Source organism: Stegastes partitus, unplaced genomic scaffold (assembly GCF_000690725.1).
Source record: "Stegastes partitus isolate 25-593 unplaced genomic scaffold, Stegastes_partitus-1.0.2 Scaffold315, whole genome shotgun sequence".
Lineage (NCBI taxonomy): Eukaryota > Metazoa > Chordata > Actinopteri > Pomacentridae > Stegastes > Stegastes partitus.
Window position 1 is genome coordinate 80595 of NW_007578046.1, and position 26340 is coordinate 106934.

At 43.2% G+C, this 26340-nt stretch overlaps 1 protein-coding gene and 1 long non-coding RNA gene across 2 annotated transcripts in view; one reads left to right on the top strand and one right to left on the bottom strand.

Moving 5' to 3' along the window:
- Positions 1–15998: 15998 nt before the first annotated feature.
- Positions 15999–25834, bottom strand: LOC103358499 (uncharacterized). Its single transcript, XR_520256.1, has 2 exons — positions 25756–25834; positions 15999–16260 (listed from the first exon to the last, which is right to left on the bottom strand). It is a non-coding gene; the product is annotated as an uncharacterized LOC103358499 (long non-coding RNA).
- Positions 25758–26340, top strand: part of sema3aa (sema domain, immunoglobulin domain (Ig), short basic domain, secreted, (semaphorin) 3Aa) — a 32802-nt gene continuing 32219 nt past the window's right edge. The window contains exon 1 of the mRNA XM_008283496.1: positions 25758–26191. Within this exon, the coding sequence (XP_008281718.1) occupies positions 26086–26191 (106 nt within the window). The 5' untranslated portion in view covers positions 25758–26085. The remainder of the gene's footprint in view (positions 26192–26340) is intronic.

The following is a 26340-nucleotide window of genomic DNA, read 5'->3' on the forward strand; positions in this document are numbered from 1 at the left end:
TACTTTATCTTGGCACTGTGTTCAGCCCAATTAACCTTACAAGAGGAACCTTTTTCATGTTGCCAACTCTGAAGCAGCAGGAGTACCTCATCCCTGGCATTTTTCTGCGCCTGGCAACAAAACACCTTCCACAATACAGAAGAAAACGCAAAAAATGCTCTCCTCCACTCCTCTGTTCCTGTGGCGGCACTCAGGTCGAATCTTTTCAATTAGCCAGGTTGACTTTGCATGGCTAATTAAGTCCTCATCCTTGACGGGCTGTCTGACTTCTCCTCCAAGCCTCTTACTGGGGGCTTACAGCCCCGCAGGGGCCACCGGCCAGACGGATTGTTGTCCAGCTGGAATGGGATTAGCAGCGCGCCAGGGGCCTGAGGCCCACCGTCCCTGAGCCTTTGTTTGAATCTGAAGTGTCGAGTTGGAAGGGGTGAAGCAGGGAGAGAGGATTGAGGTAATCCCCTCCTCTCCAGGCCTGCTCCCCAGAGGAGCGAATCCTCAGTAACACCGTGGACCACCAACCACCATCAGAGCCACTGTTTACGCATCACACCCCAGCAGGTAGAAGCCAGAGAGGAAGGCTCCCCCCTCGTACAACACGAATTAATGTACGTTCTGAAGGGTGGTGTTCAATGGCTGTTATCAAAACATGTTGTTCCGTGGCCAAGCGTAAAATATAGGAGTTGTCTGGCAGGATTAGAGGCTTCATGCTGTGTAGCAGCAGGTTGAACCCACCTCGTCCACGGGGGATTGTTGCACCCACCACAGCTTGGTTATTTATATAATCAACCAACTGCCAATCTTGATAATCTTATATAATCATTTTTATGTAATAATCATTTCTAAAGTTTAAAGATTCAATAACATGCACTGGAAAAGCTTCAAATGCTGATAAAGACCCCCCGCCTGAACATTCTTTGTATTTCAAACTTCATTTATTGTGCTTTGCTCACCTGAAGGACCAAAAGTGTAACGTCTGTTCAATTTTAATTCAATGACTCCAATCGTTAGAATGAATAAATGTAAGTAAAGAGTAAAGATGCTGACTCTCAGAAGTCGTCAAACACACCTGTGGCATGCAGGTGCTGTCAGACGTGTCTTTGCTGCATACAGTACGACTATACAGTGCTGGTGCAGATAATAAAAGATGATTCAAAAGGCAGGCATCTTTGTCGGAGGACATGTCTCGTTCTGTGATGTAGGTTTTTCCTACATATTTGCTCTGACAACTGTTGTTTTAAGATAATCCCATATATAGAAGCTGAAGTCATGTTAATCACAAATAGCTTAGCTGCGGAGGCTAAACTTGTCAAGTTTGCAAAATCCCACAACAAAGAACACATTGACTGACTTGTTTTAAAAACCTCCGCCCTTTTAAAGGATTACGGGGGAGGAAAGGCGAAATTCTGTAAATTGTCTGGGTCGTCTTTGCAAAATCAGGTATTACAAGTTCAAACTGGAATGTTTTACCGCTGTAGGGTGCATTAAAAGCGTTAATGGAAATCTGCATTAGTCAGGCAATTTGTTTCTTTTGTGAACGCTCATTGGATAAACACCGTATTATTTTGTATAGCCTGCATTCAGAGTAAATATTATTGACGATGCAAATGCACTGTAAGGCTCCGGGGCCCAGCAGTGTGAATTCTCCTCTCATGGTGCACCTGTGCCTGTGAGTCAGCCTCAGCGCTGAGCCAATACCAACAGGCTGTCTTTCATCGCAGCGTGACAGAAGCACATGAGATTAGAGCAGAATCCACCAAAAACAACCACACTGAGCTCGGGGATAATCCAGAGCCCAAACATCAGAGGGAAACAGGAGGACACTGCTCCATCTATCATCCAACAAGAATCCACCCCGAAGAAAAACACAGCGACGAGATGCGCTCGCTATTGTCCGGACGGCGCTGGCACAGGAAAAACAGGATGTGATGAGTTTCTACGCCTGAGGTGACTCGTGAACCACAGTGCCACCACCCTGGAAACTCGTCCTGTTGCTGTTTGTTATTTATACTCACATAAAAGTTTCCATTTTTTTTGTTTTTTGCTCTATTTGGAAGCAGGCAAGTGTGTCAAAAAAGTTGGACCAAATGCAGCTTCATCAATGAGTCAAGCTCTGAATAGACTTCAAGCTTCGGGGCATTTTTTTTTTTTTAAAGAAAAAGCTAATTTGAACAGTGCACCATTATGCTCCATTCACTGCTCAGGTGACTGATGTGGTTTCTTACACTGTCAGTGCTTTACATCTTGTTTTACAGTCATCACAAAGGCTTCAGTTCAAAGGCGCGACTCGGTGCCAGAACATATGCAATACATCTGTTTGTGACATTTAATACATCTGTATCATCTTAATCTTTCCTTTTTATCACCGACCAACACCCCTCCTACTTATGTACAGTATCATGTCGGCTCTCCCGACTGAAATGCAAAAGCGAGCCTGTGTGTTGCACGACGTGTGAGAATGTGTGTAGCGAGCTTTGCCCATTTCTCACCAGCAGGACCAGAGGCTCTTTTTAAAAAAAAAAGAAAATGTCTTGCGTCAGTTCTCAGAGACATCAGGACTGACGGGCCACAGAAAAGGAGCCTCCGACTGCTGAGGAATGAGACTGATCCGTTGCCAGACAGCCTCAGCTGGGGGCCACCATCCACTTGATTTCCCCCCCAACACAAACCCCACAACCAAACACCCACCGACCGTCCGCCCTCCCCGCATTCAGCTCTGGACACGCAGCGATAACAGAATTTCCGGGGAACTGTCCAAACAGACCGCCCTGTGTTGCAAAGCGCGCTGTGTGTGTTGTGTTTTTGGACAAATCGGGATGAGATCGGTTGCCTCTGCACCGTCAGCACCAAAGCTCCTATTTGTGACACTGAGTGGAGGAACAAACCGCAACTCGATGATTGCTCTGTAAACTGACTGTGTCTCTATCTTCTCTCCTAATTTACCAGATGCCAGGCTGTTGATGCTTCGCTCTTTACGCTCGAGCTCGGGATGTTTCCTCCCAGGTCCCAGATGGACTGTGTTGTGCCGGTCGAACAGAGCATACAAATGACACACTGACTTATTTATTTTAACAAGGCTTGTTGTGCAGTCACAAACTGCTGACATTTATATTCCTTTTCTCTCGTCCTCTCTCTCGGGTTTGCATCGGTCAGCAGAGAAATCCTCAAAAGTCAGCATCACGGTCATCTCTGGACAGTCTTTTTTTTTTTTTCTAAGTCATGGAGACATTCTTTGAAGACATTTATTATAAGACAGTAAAGAGTAATGGGGTGTTTCATTTGCCATAATGAAACCTAATCACCCTGTGGACAGTGCTTTGAATCCGTCTGTCTGTCGGTTTAATAGTACGAGTTGAGCCGTGGAACAGAGCAGCTCTTGGCCTGAAGTCTGTCAGGGAAAGCGGTTTGAAGGAAAGGGATTCCTTTACATCTTAAAGGATTGAAGTGTGTGGATGATTATGAGATGAGTGGTAACTTTTATTTCCCTTGAGAAAAAAAAAAAAAAAGGATTTTGACAGATGCTGGTGAATCCTTTAGGGGAACTCTCAAAGGGATTTTTTTGGGAGGAAATAATAAAAAAAAAAACATCAAACTGTAGTGAACAGTGGAGCTTTAAGGCCTGATTACACCAGCATTTTAAATGGCAGCATTTTGCATCCAAGTATTCTTTTTTAATCAACTATAACTTTGAAACTCACATTGTTGCCCAGAAGCCAGATGTGGTTCATATGGTTTGCAGACACTTCAAAATAAATGGTTAAATCGATTTTGTGAAACACAATAAATTCATGAAAAATACAAAAAAACACAACAAAACAGGATGTCACCGAAAAACTAAAGTATTAAGACCACTAAGGGCAACCAAAAGTCACTGAAACCTTGTGTGTCTTGACATTTTTTTTTTGAGTGTCAGCTGGGAGGCAGGAGTTCTTTTCTCACGTCAGTACGAGCGGAAGAGTTGTTGAGTATGACAAAGCCCTTACACTTAATTTTTCACCACGCAAATTAGGTGACGAGTTCGACGTACAGAGACTTCTGAAAAGGACTGTTAGTGTAGAGAGAGTAATGTTGGCTGGATCCCAAACCCCCCCCTTAACCCTCTTAACCCCAAAACCCATAAGTGGGCTTGAAAAGCATGTTATCTCTCTAAGTGTGCCAAAATTACACCATTTATCATCAGCTAGAAACTGTAAAAACAGGGAGGGGGAATGATTGGATGTTCAACTTTTCCTGAATCATTCATCTGTGGCGTGCTGTACTGTAAGTAAAATGATCAAATCTAAGCGTAAAATCATGATATCTCATCAGAGTCACTTCTTCTTATTTGAACATTTTGCCAAACATAAACCAATGGTATTAAGCACATTCCCCCCCAGTTAAAAATCTCAAGTATGTAGAGTCACATTCTGTCCTGTGGGCTCTTGGAAATATGTTGCACATGCTTTTTGTCCAATACATAATCAAAGAAATTCAACTTTGGCTTTTATTTTATTATTTCTGGCGTTATAACTTTAAGTTCTGTCTACTTGTGGTCATGGTTGTGCTGTTTGCATAGCGGTGCAGGACTTTATATTGCTGTCATTACAAAAAAAAAAAAAAAAAAAACACCCAGGAACTGCTCGGGATTCAGAGGATTAAAGAGTTTCTGTTTGATTACCTCCACTTTCTCGAGCAGCACTTCCATATCTACGTTAAAACTTGCTCTGCACCACAGCGTGCAGCCAAGAGTTTTCTGTTTAGAATCCGCCTGTGTTATTTGCCAAGCGAGTGTGAAAGATAATTGGTCACCTAGGAGCTTTTAATGGAGCTGCTTTGATGGAGTCATTTAGTTGCAGCGCTTTGCATTTCATCACTTCTGTCTGTCAATTATACTTGATTTACAAGGTGTCTAAGGGACAGCGAATGTGAAGCATCAATTTGTGAGTGGGTGATTGCACTAGAGAGAGAGGAGATGGCAGGATATATCATTCATTAACATGGCAGGTTGTCCTTCAATTATACCTTGTCGAATTGGAGTGAGTCATTTCAGTCATTACTCTTACCGGGGACGACCTCTCGCAGGTATGAAGCCGGAGTCTGCGTGATCGTGCATGTGTGACTTTTATAAGAAGATGCATAACCACTTCAGAAGCGTTTTTTCCAGTGGTGTTGGGCTTTTGTACAGGTGGGACTCATCGCTCACCATGCAGGCCTGTCAGAAGTCTGTGTTTACACAGATGGTTTGTATTCACCCAGGGCCCTATATGAATGCTGTAAAGCCAGCAGAATACAAGGACTTTGTCTGGCCGGTAATGAATGGAGAGTACATGACGGTTTTGTTCTCAGGGTTACATGACACGGCGTCTCATAAAAAAAAAAAAAAAAGTTAAAGGTGACAGACATGAACCACTTCTCCGGGGGCACAGAGGTCGCTCGACGTTTCCCGAGGTTGCGTTATGAGCCGTGATGAATTGGAACTGATAATATTGTGCTAATGGTTTGGGGAGAGGGCTGAGACAATAAATAAGAGAATTACGGGTAAAAGGTTCAAAACAGACTGCGTGTATGGTTTTTATCTGGAGGAAAAACAAAGTTTAAGTGATGAGAGATTCAAAAAGTGCTAGTTTCTCCGATGAGTTTCGTCCTCTTGATAAAACACAGAACGCTTTTTCCCCCGTCGGCGTGGATGTGTTAGCCCCGTTCACACAGCTGGAGCAAATCACACTGGAGAAATATGCGGTGGCCGAGTCGCCCACATGCCACAACGCATCTATTATATTAAAAGGAGACATTCAGCAAGCGAGCATAAATACATAATTTCACTTTTAGATTTTTTTTTTGCCGGAATCATATGGTAGCGATCAACATAGGGGCCTGCTTCTCCCCCCAAAAAAAAGTACATTGTTCTCATTCATGCTTTCAGACGGAATATTACTCTCTTTACTTATTAGTCCCTGGAAGCAGTTGATTCATTGAACTTCTTTACACAATCTATTATTTATGCATCCCAAATTGGCAGGTGCTTCTTGTCTTGCTCCTCAAAAATGATCTCACCTTTCTCTCCCTGTAAATGATGAGACGTAAAAATGAAATATAACACGGCAGAAATCCAATATTCTGTTCTTCTTAGAATAGAAGGACTGAAAATACTCCCACAGTGAGAAGAAAAGTGTGTTTTTTCTCTTCCTCGTCTCTGCACCATGTGAGAGGAAGCAGTTAATGATAATCTGGCGGATGTGGCGACATGTTTTTTTGCATAATTCATACATCGGTACATCCATATATCTTGAGGGGGGTGATGCTTAAAATTATTAATTTACCTAAATTAAACTTGTTATTGCTTCAGATGAAATATTCATTTGTTATACTGCGCCGCGCTGACGAGTAATTAGAATACTGAGTAATGCGTCATCTGCCAACCCCTGTAAAAGACGCGGTGATTGACGTAAAATCCGCCGAGTCCTAGACGGTGAATTCTGAATTAGGCGTCTGTTTAAAAATAAAAATGACGGCAGCAGAAACAGAATCCCTCAGCTGACTTTTATGCACATAATCTATTGAATAAGTCAGATATGTATTAAATAAAATAGGCTGAGACGTTTACAGAAAGATGTAAGTGAAGCTTCCTCTTGTGGGATTTTAGGCCTGACTCAGACAATAATAAGAATAAAAATCAAGTTCTCCCTGTTGACCACTCACTTAGTAGTTCGAATGCTGTCGGCGTCTCTATCTGTCTGTCTGTCCATCCCTCTCCTTATTTAACACACATATTCTTGGAAGCGAATGTGAGCCGTATTAAATCTGACTCCTCTGCTGCGCGGTAATGTGAGCGCCGGCGGTTAGTTTTATATGTTTCACAAGCGTGTAAATATTTAATAGAAGAGCGGGATGGAGTGCTGTGTCACTGTTCCTGCCCTGTCAGCCTACAGAGAGAGAAAATGTTGGGAGAACTTCCTCCTGACAGCAGAAATTTATGGAGCGCAGCTAGAAGACTCATATACGGGTCTTATCCTTCGTTCTCCGTCGCATTCTTGGATCCTGTGACAGAGACACGGATATACAAGCTGTTTATGGTCGGAGAAGATGTTAGTTGGTGCAGATGATGATACCTAACTTGATATGTATGAAACATGATGGGGGGCGAACAGCATGCCACGCTTGGGGATTGGTGTTTGGGCATCTGTTTGGTATTTCTTCCGCTGTATGCAGCAGCACGTTGGAATTCACATGCAGCTTTTTGGTCTCCATTCACATTTCTGGAAAAAAACCCACAGATCTTGCACGCATTTCACCCCTTATTTATTGTAGACGCTTGGCTTGGATTCACAATCAGCCTGCGAGCGGGCGACTAAAAGAAATCCTCAAAGTTGCGTAACGCACACTGACGTCAAACCGTCCCGTTGGAACTCTTCATGGTAAGTGGTGGCCATTATTAATTAGCTGGGTCCAAAACTGTGCAGATAAAGTGGAAAATCTGTAATATCTGTCTGTCTGTCTGCGGTTTGGAACTGCGGGTTTGAGAAGACAAGCAAGTTGAATATTTTAAACTTGCTTTAGGAAACATCTAAACCAAATATCACTATTATCCTAAATCACCGTTTCCCAAAGGAGCCAAGCACATTTTATGTTTTTGACATTTTATGTACCAAACGTTTAATCAGCTCACGAGGTAAAAAATTTAAAATGCTGCAACCAGCACTTATGAGGAAAATTGAAAAATTACCCTAATTTTGTGTTGAACCTTTTCTATCTATCTATCTATCTATCTATCTATCTATCTATCTATCTATCTATCTATCTATCTATCTATCTATCTAGAACACAGAAAGGTTTCACAATTGTAAAATAAATCTGAAATAAAGACTGACAGAACTGTTTTTTTTAGTATAAAAAACCAGTTAAATGCTTTTAGTGGTAAAACTGACGGCAAGAATCCATTTTCTGTTTCAGTACCTATGTGCAACTCCAAGGGAACATTCACAAAAAGTGAAACTAAATGGATTTTTTTTTTTCTCGAGCTTAATCTAAATTAGAGTGGACAGGGTACAAACAAGGTCCCACTGTAATGCTTTTAGTGTCATCAATACTCCCACACTTTAACAAATCCCCACCACTCAATCTGGTTACTCTTTAGTTTCACCGACAGAGCAGAGAAGATAATACTCTTTGGGATGTGTCAGAGGCTCTGCACTCCAAAAAAATAATGCTTTCGGCTTAAAAGAATATACACAACACGAGTTGCAACAGCTTCTAAGGAATTTGTGTTCAACTAACAAACTACACTGAGTCAGGGGAATTAGCTTTTCCTCTTCAATTAATATATATTTTCTTACTTGACGATTGGGAGCATTAACACAAGTTTTTAAGTTGATCACTTCAAAAATGAAATTGTTCCAACTATTATTTCCACATTATTGCGAGGAATGTTCAGTTGTCATTCACTTAAACTAATACTTTAAATAATATGAAGTTAAAATGTTAGAAATGTAGTTATCTACAGAACCCTGAGTGACCATAGAGAAAAAAATAAAATAATAATGCACGACCACGAGTGACTTTCTCTATTATTTAATGAACCTTTTTACTGAATTTAACATTTTAAGTTTGCAACTTAAAAGGCTCATTTAAATCACTGCATTAGAGTTTTTTTTTTCTTTTTATCTGCAGCCGTGCATTTAATTAAGTGGGAATGAGTCCGCTGAATGACTTTTTAGAGTGTTTTCACTTTGACTGTGTGAGTAGATGGAAGAAGGGGTGAGGCAGGTCTATAAGCTCCCTGATTTACCTACATAGAGAGAATAATGAGCTTCTGCACTGTTGTCTCTGCCCTGCTGCCGACTTAAATCCTCCCCCAACAAACCCTCTTTCTCAAATGGTGTGTTTTGCATTTACATATACATACAATTTAAAGGAATCCTTCAGGTCTCGGATTAGTTCGCTCCCCCCTCGCCTTAAGATTCCCATTGGTCCTTTCCGCATCAGTGATGCCTCATGATGAGCTTCCTTTGGACTTAAACAAGTTAGAAGTCTTTCATCCCTGAGTTGAAAGTCGCTCGGTCATTCATTTGTAGCATCGTTGTTGCTCAGCTGCTCTCGTTTAAAAAGACGGCTGTTGAACATGTAGATTTATTATTCTGATTTACTTCAGAAGACAAGATTACGCTTCTGCTCTGGACGTGACTGTGCTGTTGCTCAACAAGTGCACGTCCTCTAATGTCAAAGCAAACAACTCCTCCATCCTCCTCCCCCACGTGAACGTCAGCAGCGGGGCCTCGGCAGGAAATGATCAGATTTTATGAATCAGTGTAACATTTCAGTCAAATTTCCTCTCTTCCTGTAAACGGTTCCTGATCTGCCTCGCGCTGCCGTCATCACAGGAGCAGAGTGGACACATCTGCGTGAGGCAGAGCTCCGCAGGAGACTTCCGTCACCAGAAGATGGATGGAAATGTATCAGCGATGAATAAATACACCCAACAACTTCCCTCGTTGCAACAGATGTTACAACTCGGTCGTGTTTTCTTTCCCATGGTGCAATGTGGCTCCACTTTTGTTTATTTATGCTCCGATTCCCGGGCCCGTCTTGAGTGGATGCGGAAACGAAGAAGTGCCGCGCGTACGCATGTGTAGGTGGAAAGGCCTCGCTGAAAGAGATTACCCGAGCTCCGTCATGCACACGACGAGGTTGCGTGACCCCATTGTAAACCTGAAGGCCGACCTCTGACCTTTAGAGAAGCGATGAAATGGAGGGAAACCTCCCATTTCCCTCCACCAGGGTTGGAGGCTCCTCTGGTATGGAGGAGGCATTGTTAATGAGCTCTAGAATGGATTTTTAATGAAACCACCACTTTGTTTGAAGAGTATGAGTCGGGCAAAAAGAGCATGCAAGAGCAGAAACAGGTGTCAGCACTTGACTTGGATAACAGAGGGGGAATATTCGATATTTTTCTGTGATTGTGGAGACGAATGAGAACTACCAGACTTTTGTAACGCTCCAGATGTCTTTTCTGTTAAAAAATAATCTCTTTGTCTGTGCTTTAGGAATAATAGAAACCCTGAGGTGACGCTTTCACATGAGACGTACTTTCAGGCTCCATATACTGTGATTTATAGCTCATTGTGCCGCGCTCACACAGACACAGGTTTACAGAGTTACAGTGATGATTGCCGACACAGATGTGTTTTTTTTTTTTTCTTCCCCTCCCATGCCTACATGTTCAGGTAAATGCTTAATTGTGACATACCACTTGTGTAACTGCTGATATATGGAGCGGCTTTCCCGTTTTTACAGCCAAATGTGTGTGATGACAAAGCCCAGAGTTGCACAGCTACCTCCCTAACTTACGCTCCTCTTGTCCTCCCTTTTACAATAAATATCGTCAGCATAGCTTGTGGTGATATTTTACGGTTTCTCTGTGCTCACTTGTCAGCTGGTAATGCATCATTAAGGTGTCATGCACTGTTAAAACAACATTGTAATTTTACAGAAAGTAACTCTGTAGTTAACTTTGTTTGGTTTAATAGCAAAAGGTTTCTAGTTTTGTTTTCATTTTATAGACTGTGTCTATAAATTAGCAAGCCAACAGTTATTTTAAGTCAATAATGCAAAACATACATATTAAATATTCTTTTCTTTTATTTTTTTAAAATGGAAATTTACTAGAAGTTTTTTTACACTGCATTTTTCCCCCTTTTTAACAAAAAAAATACATGTAAATGTGCATAAAATGACAATAATTACCTGTAATGTAATCTGTAGCTTGTTATAGAAAGATTTATACCCAAACTAGCTATTTAACATTCATCCTCGCAATGTAAATGTTATTTTTATGTGTACTTTTACATTCAAACTCTGTAAATCTGAGTACAAATGAAGCAAACTTTTTCATAATATCCAACTTAAGGCATCGAATTTCTCAAAGATGTGCTGCTGTCAAGGTTGAATCTTGTGCCGTTTGAGAGTTTTTGGGTGCTACATGGGCGTAACTATCTGAGGTGTGGATTGTGCTGTAATCACTCTTGTGATTATATATCCCATGAGCTAGGTTGTAACACAGACAAAGACTAGTTTTAGTTTTTTCAATTCGTCCTGGTGGCCTCTGCAGGTGTGTCTTCTAAAATAAGCTACTTATCAGCCTTGAGCATGTGTAAACGCTTGATTGAAAGAGTTTGATTGTAATAATTCTATAAAAATCTGTAAAATAATGTTTCACTGCAGCACTTTTAGGTCCATCAGTTGAGTGAAGGTGTTTTAACACAATAATGTCAAACAAATCCGTGTTTCTCCACAAAACATGTCTGTAAATATCTATTTGCATTTCATCTAAATTAGGATATTTTACTTTAATTTTTTTATCAGACCCTGCTGCCAGTCATTTGTCAGCACGACTACCATCCTCCTCCCTCCTCCCATGTGCATACCTGTGCATGTGAAAACATACGGCACACTGAGTGTTTTCTCATCACATAAGCAGCATTAGGCCTCTGGTTGTTACTTCACCAACATGCAAGAGGAAAGGCTGCTCAGTTACAGCTCCCACTACCCGCTACTGTTCTTCCTCTTTCCTTCCTCCCATCTTTGCTGACCTTTTCCTCTTGTTTCCTGCATATGTCGTTTGCTGAGTAAGGGGCTGCTGTGTGACCTCTGCTAACATTGAATGGGTGGCGCTTGGCAACAGGAACTGAAAAGGAAGAGGAACTCCCGCAACATGAAGGAAGTGATGGCTGTTCGTACCTTGAACTTCGCGTGTCATTTATCGAGTCGCCGAGCAGTGATTCTGCTTTATTCTCAGTGGCGGTGGCCTCAGGAACGGAGGGGCAGTTAGGATAACAGCAGGGAGGTTTGTCGGAGTGATCTAGAGAAGCAAGGAGGTCAAAGAGCAGTGTGTGGGAAGTACAGGGTGGGACATTTCCGATGTTCTCTGCAAAAAAAAGACATCTCAGGTCGTGTTACCGTAATCATTTTCTCTAACGCACACACAGGACATTAACAGCCCTTCCCATACCGCCGGATGAAGATACACCATCATATCAGTAACAGCACATTGACACTCGCCACACACCGACCTGTCCGACGCCTATCCCCTATTCGCTGCGTCCTCATAAGCAGGGTGTCTCGTGTCCTCTTCTATTTTTACCGTCGGGCGCTGAAAGCCTCTGGAAGCTCCTTGTCAATGGGCATCTCATTCCACCGCCAACGGCGTGTCACCATTTATTAAGTCGTCATTACTCAGGGCCGCTCCGGGTGCCAGGGGATGTCGCAAATAGATCGCCGACGATAGGTCGGACTGTTGCTGCACTCCCTAAAGGGCAACCCAGAAAGGCGTGTTGCAGCACATCTCACTCCATCGGTGAGGATCGATGCAGGTAGCCGGGCTGCTGAGAGTTCGGCTAATGCAGATAAATGGAAGGAAGGTGGTGGATCAGGGCAGAGCGAAGAGACAGAGGTCGATGGAGAAGAGGCTACTTCCATGCGTCTGTCTGCACATCTTTTTGTTTTGGGTAAACACCTAAAAAGGCTGGTTGGACTGAAGGGGTGATGAGACATGAGGTGGGGGGGACGCCACGGTGGTGGAAGTGAATACGCAGCAGAAAACACAAGACGTGGGTGCAGGCAAACGCACACATCGGGAATCTCTCAGACTAACTTAAACACATGGAAGGACCATAAACACACAAACAGTAAATCACTTTGAATTTGAAAAACCTCTGGTCAGTTCCAGTAACATCACAGAGAGACGGATGACTTAAAGGAAAATTACTGTTTATTCCCTATTTCGCAGTTCTGGCAACAACTTAGTTTGACATTAGTCATAGATAGATAGATAGATAGATAGATAGATAGATAGATAGATAGATAGATAGATAGATAGATAGATAGATAGATAGATAGATAGATAGATAGATAGATAGATAGATATGTAATGATGAACAACACATTCATTCAGCAGTAAAAACTCTTTCTCGAACAAACAGATCAGTGTAAAATGACCGGACTGATACGTCTTTTTCTGTCAATTGTCACTGATTGTGTCTAATTGTAGGAATATATTGACATTATTAAACCTGAATTAAACACTTCCATCTAAATAAAAATGAAATGTTGGAATGTGAAATCACAATAATTGTGGGATGTATTTTAACAGTCCTTCTATGTCAAAAAAAGGGGAAACTTTATATCTATTCTGAGTTACAAGGTTTACGTGTTTGTTTACACTGGACTTGTAAATTCACTGTCTACTTTCATATTTCAGTAATACTGGAGAAAATCTTAAAGATAACAAAAAAAACAGACTGTCGAGGCAGAAACTGAAGCAATCTGATGTTCTGACTCGCTGTAAACAAGTCAGTCGTTGAGTCAGATTAACCAGGACATTTGGAGGTGAAACGGAAACACACCGGAATTTTTGATAATAAACCCTCATTACAGAGTAAACAGGATGCCCACACCTGTGGTAAATACGGTCGGTCAGCCAACACAGGAAGCTCATATGTAAACCATGATGGGCAGTTATGATGGACACTGTGGCCTGAGCACTGGAGCTGTTTTCCTTCATATTCTTTGCTTTAAAAATTTGCAAAACTGGTGTTTAATACAATTTTCTCACCTGTCAGACTTGATATCAGTGACGCTGCATCTCCAGCAGTAAACTTGGAGAATGTCGTGTTAATATTAGAAATAGAAATGACGATTGAAACTACAAAAATACAATGCAAGTTATAGTGAATTTACTTCAGCCTATAAGGTTGGTGCACTGCAGGAAACCAACATCCCTCATTTCTTGTCCTTTTTTCACAGGACACCAACAACCCTTACTAAAAACATTATCCTAATTTTATACACTGTAAAAATGAACACAAAATATCAACAACATTCAAAAAATATAATATATATTTAAATATATGTAATGTAAAATACCATAAATAACCTGTAACTGTGAATATCCCGAACATTTCCAATTAAATTCAACTTCAGTATTGTAAATAAGTTTCTAAATTAGATATGATTAATGAAAATTTACAATAAAGAAGTGTTGGTTCGGTAATGTTAAATAGATTTATTTGTTAGTGAGAGCTCTCTTGTTTAATTCCATACGTTTGCACAACAAAAACTGAATTAAATGAATGTGTTTTCGTCATTGTACAATATCTATAAGCATCTGTAAGCTGTCTTCTATCTACCTAAGTGCATATATACTATCTATTGTATTGGCTTCATTATTTTTTATTTCCAAAACCAAACCGTCGTAGAAGATAAAACTCAATGTGAGAAGTTTTTTTTTGTTATTTTACAGTATTTTTTGCTGCCCCAGCTGCCGAAATCTAGCTTTTTAACAGCTTTTTTAGAGCGTAAAACACACAAGATTCGGATCAGATATTATTTATGATCAGTTACAACACTAAACACTGGTGGAAGTGCTGGTATATGAGGGTCCCCCCCTATATCATTATATACACACACTCACCATGAAAACTAAAGCAGCCCAATTCTTCAGGGTTGTTTTCCTTCAGTGTCGTGAGGTGTGTGAGTTGACACATCAGCACTCCTGTTTATCAAAGCTTTTATCACCTCACCGCTGCTATGTCACCCCTTTAGAGGAAGCAGGAGGTGCCCGCTCACACTCACACACACACACACACACACACACACACACACACTCAGCACCTGCATGGGGTTGAGAATAGAGTGGGGGGTTTGTTGTTGACCTGCCTGGCTGATGTGAATGACTTTAGCAGAGACAGGATCCGTCTCAGACTATGCAGGTTAAGTACCAGCATGTGTTCTCCTCAAACGTTAGGTTTCATCTGGATAAGTCAAAAACACACTCAGATGGTGTGCGTGGGAAAATCGCGACTTTCTGTGTGCATACAATGTTACTTTAATGTTCAAAAAAAACGTGTGCATGAATATTCTCATCAAATGGAAAACAAATATTAGAGATTAATATAGAAGCCATGTTAACATTACAGGTCTTTTTGAGTAATGTTCCATGGAACTCAGAGTGACGTAACTGCGATAGAAATTACGCATTTGTTGAGTCTTGTCTGAACAAGATGTATTTCTTTCAACTTTTCCCACGACCATGACGCCTTTCTTCATCTCCGGTTCGATTCTTGCCAACCTCCCACGTATATTTGAAGTTTCCATAGAAAGAATATTATCGGGATAAATTATTGGACTCTAATTCTTGTTTAGGAAAATTGTTTATTTTCTGACTTCTATGCTCATGCTGAGATCTCGTGGTATAATTTTACACATTTCAATCTCGAAAAACTTGAAAATGATCCCCCCAAAAAAGCTTTAAGCATTCATCTAAATCAAGCTTCAATCAAATTTTGTTTCCCTATAACATGAAGCCAACCATCAGTGAGGAATCAAAACAACTGATAAAGCGTAGAAAGCACGCTGACTGTTTACTCTAGAATTCTGTCTGCTCAAGAATGTAAAGAGCAGAAGCTTTTACGGTTGGTAGAGACATTGTCATTTATACGACCTTTTTAGAAATCACTAATTTACCTCGAGGGATTTGTAGTCTCTCAAGCACCCTTTATCCTTGGTTAAGGAAACTTTATCTAAACAACTGAAAAAAATCAAACCTCAGCAGCCACAGAGGAGAGAGTGCTGAATGGATATCTGTTCATTTTTGGGAGCTTTTCTTTGAGAGGAAGCTTTTCGATTGGATTTACTCCACTAAAGCTCATCCTGTTGATGACAGAGGCACTTAGAGATGAAACTGTGTAATAAATGGCCACAGAAAGAGAGAGAGAGAGAGAGAATAACTGAAAGGGGGGTTTCGGTATGAGAGATATTAGGATACGGGAAATCAAGAAATGATGACTAACAAAAAAAGGAAATAGGTGGGGAAGAGTCGACACTATAAAAGCCCGACCATTCACAACACTTCCTATCTACTACACTGGCTTCATCACTGCTCTCCAGTCATACCGCCCCCCTCTCTCTCTCTCTCTCTCTCTCTCTCTCCCTCTCTCTCAGCTGCTCTCCCTCCCCTCCCTTCCTGTGGATGGTGTAGCTCTCTCTGTCTCTCTCTCTCTCTCCCTCTCGCAGTCTGGTGGAGCTGCACACAAGGATTAGAGGGTTGCTGTGTGAGTGTCTGCTCAAAGAGAAGAAGCCAGAAGACAGAACGAGATTTACAAAAAAAAAAAAGAAAGAAAAAAAGAAAGGCAACAACAACAACAAAAAAACATTCTCTACAAGAGGATACTATTGTGGATAAGTGTTGAGATATTTGTCTTTTTGCACAGCCTCCCATCAAGCTGAAGCCTTCACCTGGGGGGAGAGGACAGATAAGCCAAGGGACTATATATCCTGGAGCCTCCACTCGGGGAGCCATGTGAGCGGCACCCCCAACCTCCAACCTCCACCTACTTCACACTACACCCCACGGTCCTGCACTCTGAGCTGGGGAGCACAACCAACCGAGGATTTTTCTGCCCCCCACCTCCCCTCTCTACTCTCCTCCCTGGAACCTCTACTTCTTTCAGGAGAGGGGACTCTCCGGGCTCGGCGTACCCCCGGCGGGAGACACTCATCTCGGGGCACTGGTCGGGCTGTGAGTGCCCCCCTGGTCTGGAGGCCAGCCAGCAGCACTCCAGCACCATGGATTACCTGCTTGGGATTGTAGTGCTGCTGTGCGGGGCGGTGCAGCCTGGACGAGGAGTTGAGCCCAAGCACAACGTACCCAGGCTAAAGCTGTCATACAAGGGTAAGCCCATTCTCCCGTTCTCCCCTGACTCCAGGTTATAGAGAATCGCTGTAGTAGCCGGTGCTTTTAGTTTCTCCCCCTTGCCCATGGGTGCTCTTTTATGCCTTTTCTTTTCATCTATTCTTTTATTTTTTTTTTTGTCCTCCCTCTATTTCTGTGAATCTATTTCTGCCTGTCTCATTCACTCTTTCTCCCTCTTGGTCAGCATACAGTATCTTACTCTCCCTTTAACCTCCTCTCTCGCATTAACTCACTCCTTCCTTCCCTCTCACTCGCTCTGCCTGTCTTTCAGAATTCTCCTTACAAATAGTCAGATTGGTTCCATATGCCGTGGAAGGGCTCTTGCCTGAAGTTAAATGTATATATTGGCCCCTGTACCAATTTTCCCCTCGTGCTGTCCCCTTTCTGCTAGGACTGTACAGCCCCTGTTAAGTGCTCTGAACAGGCAGTAGAGCCTCTGTTTTAATGGCTTCTGTCCCAAAAACTCCTAAAAAATAATAATAAAATCAGGGGGGGGGGATCTGCTTTGGTCATGACAGAGCCCTTCTATAAGCGGCCAGGCAGGTTTGCCGACTTCTCATTACTTTATCCTAAATTGATCCAACAGTTGGAGTTTTTTTTTTTTTTTTTAAATGCATGTTAATGTAAAGCTTGTGCATTAAACCACCTATATGCAGGACTAGTGGTAGAGAGCGAGAGGGAGTTTCGTTTTGTCTTTTTATATCGTGCACGTGTAAGTTTTTGACGTATACAGCAAACATGTTATTCTCTCTCCTTCTGTGTTATTTTGAGGGGAGACTGCGGAGCGCCGGTTCTTCCTCTCCTCCTCCTCCTCCTCCCTCTCTCTCCCTCTCTCTCTCTCTCTCTCTCTCTCTCTCTCTTTCTCTCTGTCTCGTCTCCTCTCTCACACCCTACACTAAATCAGGCTCTTTGTAATAGCAGACTTTTCATCTCAGGCTAGAAATAACTGGCAACATTTTTGACATATTTTGGGAAGGGTTGTATTTTTTTTTTTTTTCTTCTTCTTCTTCTCTTTTTTTTCAGTGCGGGAGGCTATTGTGGTTCTTTGTCCTAAAACATGACCGAAAGTATATGGCTGGGAGTGTGGTGATCTCGATTCTTTATTTTAGTCCCCGTTTACTCTCATAAAACATGCCCTCTGAAAATTTATGAACAGGCTGATTCGCCGTCGTTCTGCAGCCGAAAACGCGAGCGTGTGATTGAAAGGTTGACTGTCACCCAAAGCTTTGGTTCCTCGGGACAATTTCAATCCACGCTGGGGGGGGCAGAATCAAAATTTTTGGTCTCGAAGAGGGTGCCTACGATGTTTGTCACTAATTCATTCTCTATCTTTAGACAAGACGCTGAGTATAACTTATGTTTAGAGGCCTGCTATATGACATGCTTTATTCTTTAGATGGAGTACAAGTTGTAATTTGGGGGTTGTATATTTTGATTTATCACCCTTTCAAGTTCCAATGTTCTAAATATAAAATAAAAACGTGTAGTATTTTAACATTTAAGTGCCCTCTGTGGCGCTGGTGTAGTGTGGCCGGCGTATCATGCAGGATTTGAGAGGGCGATGACATGCATTTACCATGTGAACAAAATAAATCTGGAAGGAATCATAGCTGAACTTACCTGCTACAAGTCATACATCCCCTGGGCACCATCATGTCAGTTCGCACGGAGCCAAACCTCTAGGCATGATGAGAAAATGTCATCCCCGTCTTTACACAGCCATCTGTTTAAAGAATGTGAATCTGGTTCCCTCCTGCCCCCTTTTGTGATCCTCTTCACTGTTCAGTCTGACAAGTGAACATGTTGCTGACAACAGCACTAGACAAGAGATATGTCATCAAGCATCAAAGTCTGCATTGACTGGCTGCATGACTGATGGATGTGTGTCGTCAAACCGGAGAGAGCAGCTTCGCTCTGCTCCGAGAGACGCACTTTTGTGGATGTACACAGAATTTATTTTTTGCTAAAAGTGCATCAAAGCCTCGTTGTTTATGTGTGTGAATGTTCTTGCCATGTCTTGGTGTGAGGACTCAACACCCTCTTTTGTGATTTCCTCCTATTAGACTGCAAGTGGTGTGTGAGTTTGCGTGTGTCTCGGCGCGACACAAATGTGTCAGGTCTTGCATGTCCTCATATAATTAGACACCTGGTTTGCGCGCATGCATGAGCTCACAAATGATTTCAGTTTCTTTTATTGTGCTGTTGAATCAGTGTTTCTAAATTTACGTGCAATCACAGCGAACGTTGGGCTGCAAAGGCATGAGAGCGTGTCACTTTCTTTGTGTGTCACCGCTCGCCAGCATCTGCGCTCGTGTCGCGGGCCCACAGGTGTTTGATGGCTCTCTTGATGTGTGTCGGGAGACGATTCTCAGTTTTTAACACCCACATTGTTGGCGGATGGTGGGAGGAAAGGAGGAGGGGAGGATGGCGGTCGTGATGGTGGAGGGGTTTTAATGAAGGAAAAGCTGGCAGACGTACAGTAGGTGACGCAAAGAGGAAGGGAAGGCAGGTTGTTAAGTGAAGTGTCACTCATCCCCCCTCTCCCCATGCGGAGCCTGCATAGTAATTAAGTCAAATAAACAGCAAGGAGGAATCCTCCTGGGAAGGACAGTCAAGCAGGCGCAGAAGTCCAACTCGAGAGCCAAGGCCTTTAAGTGGGACGATCACATTAGCAGAGGAGCAGGACAGTCGCAGGGTTCTGTGATTCGGGGGGCAGCCAAATAAACACAGAGCACATGAGCAGGGTCCCATGAAATCACTCTCAAATGAGCGCTGATGACACGCCTCCGGGGACCCACAAAAGTGAGCGATTTTCTTCTTCAGGAAAGGACGAATGAGCGACTGCAGAGTGAGCAGTCTGACTGAGGAATGGAGACAGGTAGATAAAATGACCTCTCGTGGGACGGCTGGCGGAGCGAGTACAGAGTAAATGATTTCCCAGTGGGGTCAGTTAGACATTCAGTTAAAAAAGAAGGGGGAATCTGGCTTCACGGGGACAGAACGATGATCACAAGAGTTAATGATTTTCTCTTCTCCTTCAGACTAAAATTACTTTCCTCGCCTTGACTAGTAGCATAAGGAGAGAGAGGGATAAGGTGAAACTCAAGTTAAAATAATCCTGCTTAGCGAATATATTACACGTGTTGATATGATTTCATCGCAGGTCAACTTGTGCGAACAAGTGACAGAAATTAATGTTTTGTCATAGTACTGGATCAAACTGCCTAGTAAAAGTGAGTCAACTAGAATTTCCCTACAGAGCATACATTTTAACATACTGAGTGTTTCACTACTCTGCTGCAGTGGAGCAACACAGAGTCCATATGAATTACAAGGGTAAAACAATGATACACTCCCATGGATCAATACATATCTGCAGACAATCACATTCCTGAACAGTATCAATGCACAGCCCTCTCCCACACTGCGCACCATCAGGAGGAACACTGACCCCTAAAGGTCAAACGAGGCACATACAGTGAGTGCTGGATGGGGAGATTCTGTGCAACTGCAAAAAACTTGACCCTATTTGTTTGTCTAAAAAGGAGCCAGCGAGCGGGGCTTTTAAAACTTAAAAGGTCTCGTTAAACAACCTGATAATTACCCTCAGTATGGGTAATTATGGAGCCTACCGTATGACCTCTTAATGCCACCGCGGCCGCCCCACGCTGGCTCGATGGGAGGAGGACAGGCAGACTGAGAAAGAGACGGGGAATCTGGAATTGGCTTACAACCCCTTCAAAATAGACACTTGGTGTGGAACCGCACTCAACGCAGTCTGGACTCGGCCCCATAATAAGCCCGTCTGTGCGAGCGCGTCCGTGTGTGTTTGTGTGTGGGCGTGCCTGTTTGCCTACGAAAATATGTGCAGTTTGTATGTTTGCGGGTGTTTGCATGTGTGCCGGTTAATCAGTGTGTGTTTTTTTTTTCTTTCTTTCTATTTATTCTTTTGATATGTGAATGAGCATCCGAGCGTCTTTTTTGCTCCCAGCTCCTCTCGGCTGTATCTGTCCATTCCGCGGGCTGAGGGCTGACAGAGCGGATGTAGATAATTATAAGGTGTTCTCACAACGCGCCAACTTTGGAGATGCCTGCCTCCATCTCCCTCGCTCTCTTTCTCATCGTTCTTTTTCTTCCTTACCCCTCCTCCTTCCTCCCTCTCCTGCGGCTCGGTCGCTTCTCGAGGAACCACAACACCGCAGACCCTAAGTACAATCTTCAAGCAGGCTATGTGTGTGTGTGTTTGTAATTTTTTTTTTTTTTTTTTTCTCTCTTTTGACTTGTCTCCTTTTCCTGTCTCTTTGATTGCAGCTCAGTTGATACATATCTTTTGGCTATCCTTCTTTTCAACTCTACTTGGACAAACACCCACACACACACACACACACACTGAACTACCCTCATCTTTGCTCCCACACAGCCACATTCCAATAGTGTAAACCAATGTTTTACAGTGGCTCGCTTTTTTCAACCGTGCCCCTGTGTTGCGTCTGAATACATTACATTTCCTTACACTGACTCACAGAGCCAACCGCAGTGTTTGGTAAGCTCCCACCAACCCCAGTCCACAAGCTGAAAGATGGCATAATGAATGTGTGTATTTGTGTTGACACTCATTGCCCCACGGATAATTGTGCAATGACACAACTCCACTTGGAAAACAAAAAGCCATTCATCAAGCCACTAAAAAACTCTTGTCGCTTGTTTTCAGTGCGCCTAACTCGTCTTTGTGTTAATGCTGGAGGTACAACTAGAGTGTATTATCATTACTTCTGGGGTAATTTGTGAGTTTTATGACCTTAGCGTGTGTCTGTGGTTCGCTTTATGAGTCTGTTTTGATTCCCCCCCAAGCGTTCGTAAAATGTTCCCTTATTCCTCTGGTCCGTTGAATCAAAAACAATCTGAACGCGCGCTCAAAGGCCACAATAGGAGGCCGTAGTTTGTCCAAAGATTACTGCGCGCGCACACGGCGATTGTGTACATTTTTCATCTGTGTGTACACAAGCACTGTACGGGCTTGCACGCAGGAAAAATATCCCGTGTCTTTGCATCTGTGTTTGGGATGTAGGCTTGGGTTACAGCATGGTGCAGATTGCTGAAGCGCGGGTATGAATGGGTCCCGCCACCTGCTAAGTCTTGTCAGTCAGATGGAGAAAGGGTGCACCGTTCAATCTGAGCAGACTCGTGTTACAAATGAGGGGGACATCTTTGCAGAAAGACGGACCGAAGGACCGACAGACGACAGACGAAGACAGGGGAGGAGCGGCAGGCGAACACTAATGTTGAATAAGTGGAGAAAGCAGCGGGTTGCGTGATTTTTTGCACAAGACTGGTGTTGCTACAGATCTGCAGTGATTTATAATAATTATAGACACTGTTTGCGATTTTGAGCCAACAAATCGCAGTTTATTTTATTATCACAATTTAGTTTGAAATATCAGCGCCTTAAAATCTCAGTAATTTAAGGCTCAAATTGCTGTGGAGTCATATTTTTCCCTCTTCTCCACAAACTTGCTATTTTTCTTTTCCTGTCATAAATAACACAGGCAGCTTGAGATATAATGAGGGAGGTTTTGAAAACACTTTTACCAAAATGTCATATTTTACATCGCTACACTGGGAAAACTTGGCAGCTTCTATGTGGGATTTTATTCATTTTCATTTCAAGAAACGCGCACGAGCATTCGCATGTTACACAAAACCTCATTTTGTAGCACAAGAACCGTAAATAATGCTGCACAGAGCCCCGCGTCTTTGCCTGCGGATCTGTGTACGGGCGGCTCGTCAGCGTGTCGTCGCTGTCGCAGTTTGCCCGGGACACGTTGGGTTCTGTGGCCCTGCCTCATTAATTTGTAATAAAATGGCAGGGCTGACATTCAGCTACACCGTACGGCTTGACAGGCTGCACTAACAGGCAGTGGCTCCAGACATGACCACGATAACCACAGCCTGGTTCCTCTCAAAGTCCATCCATCAAGCTGCCTAGTGATAGCACTATCTTCCTCTCTCTGCACAGCTTTGCAGGGGAGGGTGATATTGTGATTTGTGAGCGGATACACAGAAACCAAATTCTGCCTCTTGTTTAAACAAGTTTACATTGGTGGTTGTATTTACATGCAAAAAGGAAGAGAAAAAAAAGAAGGTAAATGTGTGTATTTGCATGTGTGTGTTTTCCCTTAGAAGTAATGAGAAGCAGAGAGCAGCCTGGTTATACCATGAGCACTTAGTGGTGTGTGAGTGGGCTCTGTGCGGTAGGCATGGCCAGGCCTCGAGCCGTCTGTGGTCGCAGCGCTGGTCTGTGGTCCAGCCGTCCAATGACAGGAGGAGACACACACTAATGAAATGGTTCCATACGGGACCGCTTTTGTTGTAGCTTTCTTTCTTTTTTCTTTTTTTTCATCTCATGTTTCTGCCTTCGTTTGCTGTCATTATCCCTGATTTCAAGTCTTTTCATGTCTATCTTTCCGTCTCTCTCTCTCTCTCTCTGCTTTTAACCTCCTGTCAAATCTTCCAGTGTACTGTGCTTTTGTATTCTCCTCACCCCGTCTTTCTCTCTCTCTCTCTCTCTTTCTCTCGAGGGAAAGCAGGAATGTCGTGCGGTGACAAGGAAGTCTAGCATTTGGGTTGAGAGAGATGAATGGTGCTGTTTGGCGAAATTCAACACATACTTAGACTACTCATATAGATTCAGCGCGGTTTGGGATGTGGTCACGTTTTTTCCTTATTAGTCCCTCTGATACATATCCTATGTTTTAACCTACACTGAGTCATATTCATGAGACAGAATATGGCATTAAAATGTCTCATACTCAACTTTGAATTATGGCCGTGACTCACTTTTGTTGAAAAATAGAAATTTAAGTTTCTAATTCATCTTGAGTCAAGGAAAACTCACTCATTATGGCTTCAACGGCAGATTTGTGACATGTTTAGTGTGGCTGTAGTAAACGATTTTCATTCATGCGCTCGTTTTCTTTTCTTTTTGGATTGAAACATACTTCCCGGCACCGTGCGTGCGTGTGAAAGGTGTCAGATCTGTCAGTCGGCTTCACCTGAATGAGAAATCCAATGGCCCAGGTTGTGTTGTACAGACGGTCACCATGGAAACCAACCCACACCTGCTACTGTGCTTAGAAAGAGAGAGGAAAAAGGGAGGGAGAAACGGAGGGGAGGTGAACTTTTGAGGCATGTGTGGATATCCTTGAGCTTAGGATAATATTTGAACACTTTGTTAAGCAAAGCTCTCAGCAAATTTCCACGGGGCGCCTGTCTCCTGTTTTTTTTTTTTCTGACACCTGTGTTTTGTGGCCGAGGCCATCATGAGAGCGGGGAAATGTGCCGCTGCACCACACACCGAGAAAAAAGAAAGCGTTCGGAGGCAGAGACTGACATGCCAAACCAAACCACTGGAGATATTACAGTTCTTGCTTCTTTTTTTGTTTTTTTTGAAGCTAGCCTCGTATTCGAAAGACAAACATGTGCAAATTTCTGCGCCAGTTCCTGTTGAGCTGCCATTTTCTTTTCAACTGTGTTTTCTCCTCCTGCACGTCAATGGAAGCGGTTCTTCAGTAATACGCAGACTTGCGCAAAAACCACAGAAACAGCAAAAAAAAAAAAAAAGGGGTCCAAGTCTGGCACTTTATGCCAACTGCAGGAGAGAAAGAAAGCAGTGTCAACAAACGGGAAGTGAACGAGTGCCATTCAAAGACCTTTTTTGTATATTGAAAACTCCTCTGCGTGCTGAGCATTCGCTGTGTATACGAACAAGAAAAAGACTTGAAAAGCGCCACATTATTTTAATGGAATATTATCCATCTGTTGAATCTCAGTCAAGTGTTTTCCTCTGGGAGGCTTTTATGTTTCATGTCACTCAAACACACACTCACACGGCCGCACGTACACACACTCAGATAAACATAATTTAATGCCCTGTCGCCTTTCTTTCAAGCGGTTTCATTATTCCGCTATTGCGTGGCATGTAGGCGTCTAAAACGCCTGCCTGTTTGGAGAATGGGGGAGTGAAGAGTACTCCATAGACAATTGCACTTGAATTTTGAATGTATTTTTTTTATTTTTTTCCGATGAGCTTTTTAAGACAAGAGCCAGGTTATTTTCCATAATGGAGTATGGCGGAGGGACAAATGGGAGTTTATTTGAATGAATTGCTTGTGTTTGCCAGTTTTAAAGTGTGTTGAATATACGGTGTGTGTGCATGGAGTGAAGATGAAAACACATAATCACTCTATAATCACATTAAACTTCCAAAATTCAGCCCTATGTGAACATCAAACTACAAATTAAGCCAAAACTGGATGAATAGATAGGATTTGCATGCACGTATTTGCATATTTGTGTTTGTGCACGACGTGTGTTTGCATGTTTGCATAGGCCACTGTGCGTGCATGTTGTATGTGTGAAAGGCTGAATGTGGGAGTGAAAGAGAGCAGACAGAGGATGTGTGTAACAAGAGAAAGTGGGAAGGAATAGAGTGTGTGTGTGTGTGTGTGTGTCTGTGTGTGAAGTGGAATGTATGTGCGCACACAAGTAGATGTGTTTAAATGTCTCTGTAAGCAGACTGTGTGTGGTGAGGGGGCACGTGGCACATATACATTAGAGGAGTTGTGTGTGTGTGTGTGTGTGTGTGCGTGCGTGTGTGTGTGTGAGGGGGTCCGAGGCCCGGGATTGTGTTAGAGGTGGAAGCTGCTGAGTGCGCTCACTGTTCCAATAGTTCATGCTGCATNCTCTCTCAGCTGCTCTCCCTCCCCTCCCTTCCTGTGGATGGTGTAGCTCTCTCTGTCTCTCTCTCTCTCTCCCTCTCGCAGTCTGGTGGAGCTGCACACAAGGATTAGAGGGTTGCTGTGTGAGTGTCTGCTCAAAGAGAAGAAGCCAGAAGACAGAACGAGATTTACAAAAAAAAAAAAGAAAGAAAAAAAGAAAGGCAACAACAACAACAAAAAAACATTCTCTACAAGAGGATACTATTGTGGATAAGTGTTGAGATATTTGTCTTTTTGCACAGCCTCCCATCAAGCCTTCACCTGGGGGGAGAGGACAGATAAGCCAAGGGACTATATATCCTGGAGCCTCCACTCGGGGAGCCATGTGAGCGGCACCCCCAACCTCCAACCTCCACCTACTTCACACTACACCCCACGGTCCTGCACTCTGAGCTGGGGAGCACAACCAACCGAGGATTTTTCTGCCCCCCACCTCCCCTCTCTACTCTCCTCCCTGGAACCTCTACTTCTTTCAGGAGAGGGGACTCTCCGGGCTCGGCGTACCCCCGGCGGGAGACACTCATCTCGGGGCACTGGTCGGGCTGTGAGTGCCCCCCTGGTCTGGAGGCCAGCCAGCAGCACTCCAGCACCATGGATTACCTGCTTGGGATTGTAGTGCTGCTGTGCGGGGCGGTGCAGCCTGGACGAGGAGTTGAGCCCAAGCACAACGTACCCAGGCTAAAGCTGTCATACAAGGGTAAGCCCATTCTCCCGTTCTCCCCTGACTCCAGGTTATAGAGAATCGCTGTAGTAGCCGGTGCTTTTAGTTTCTCCCCCTTGCCCATGGGTGCTCTTTTATGCCTTTTCTTTTCATCTATTCTTTTATTTTTTTTTTTGTCCTCCCTC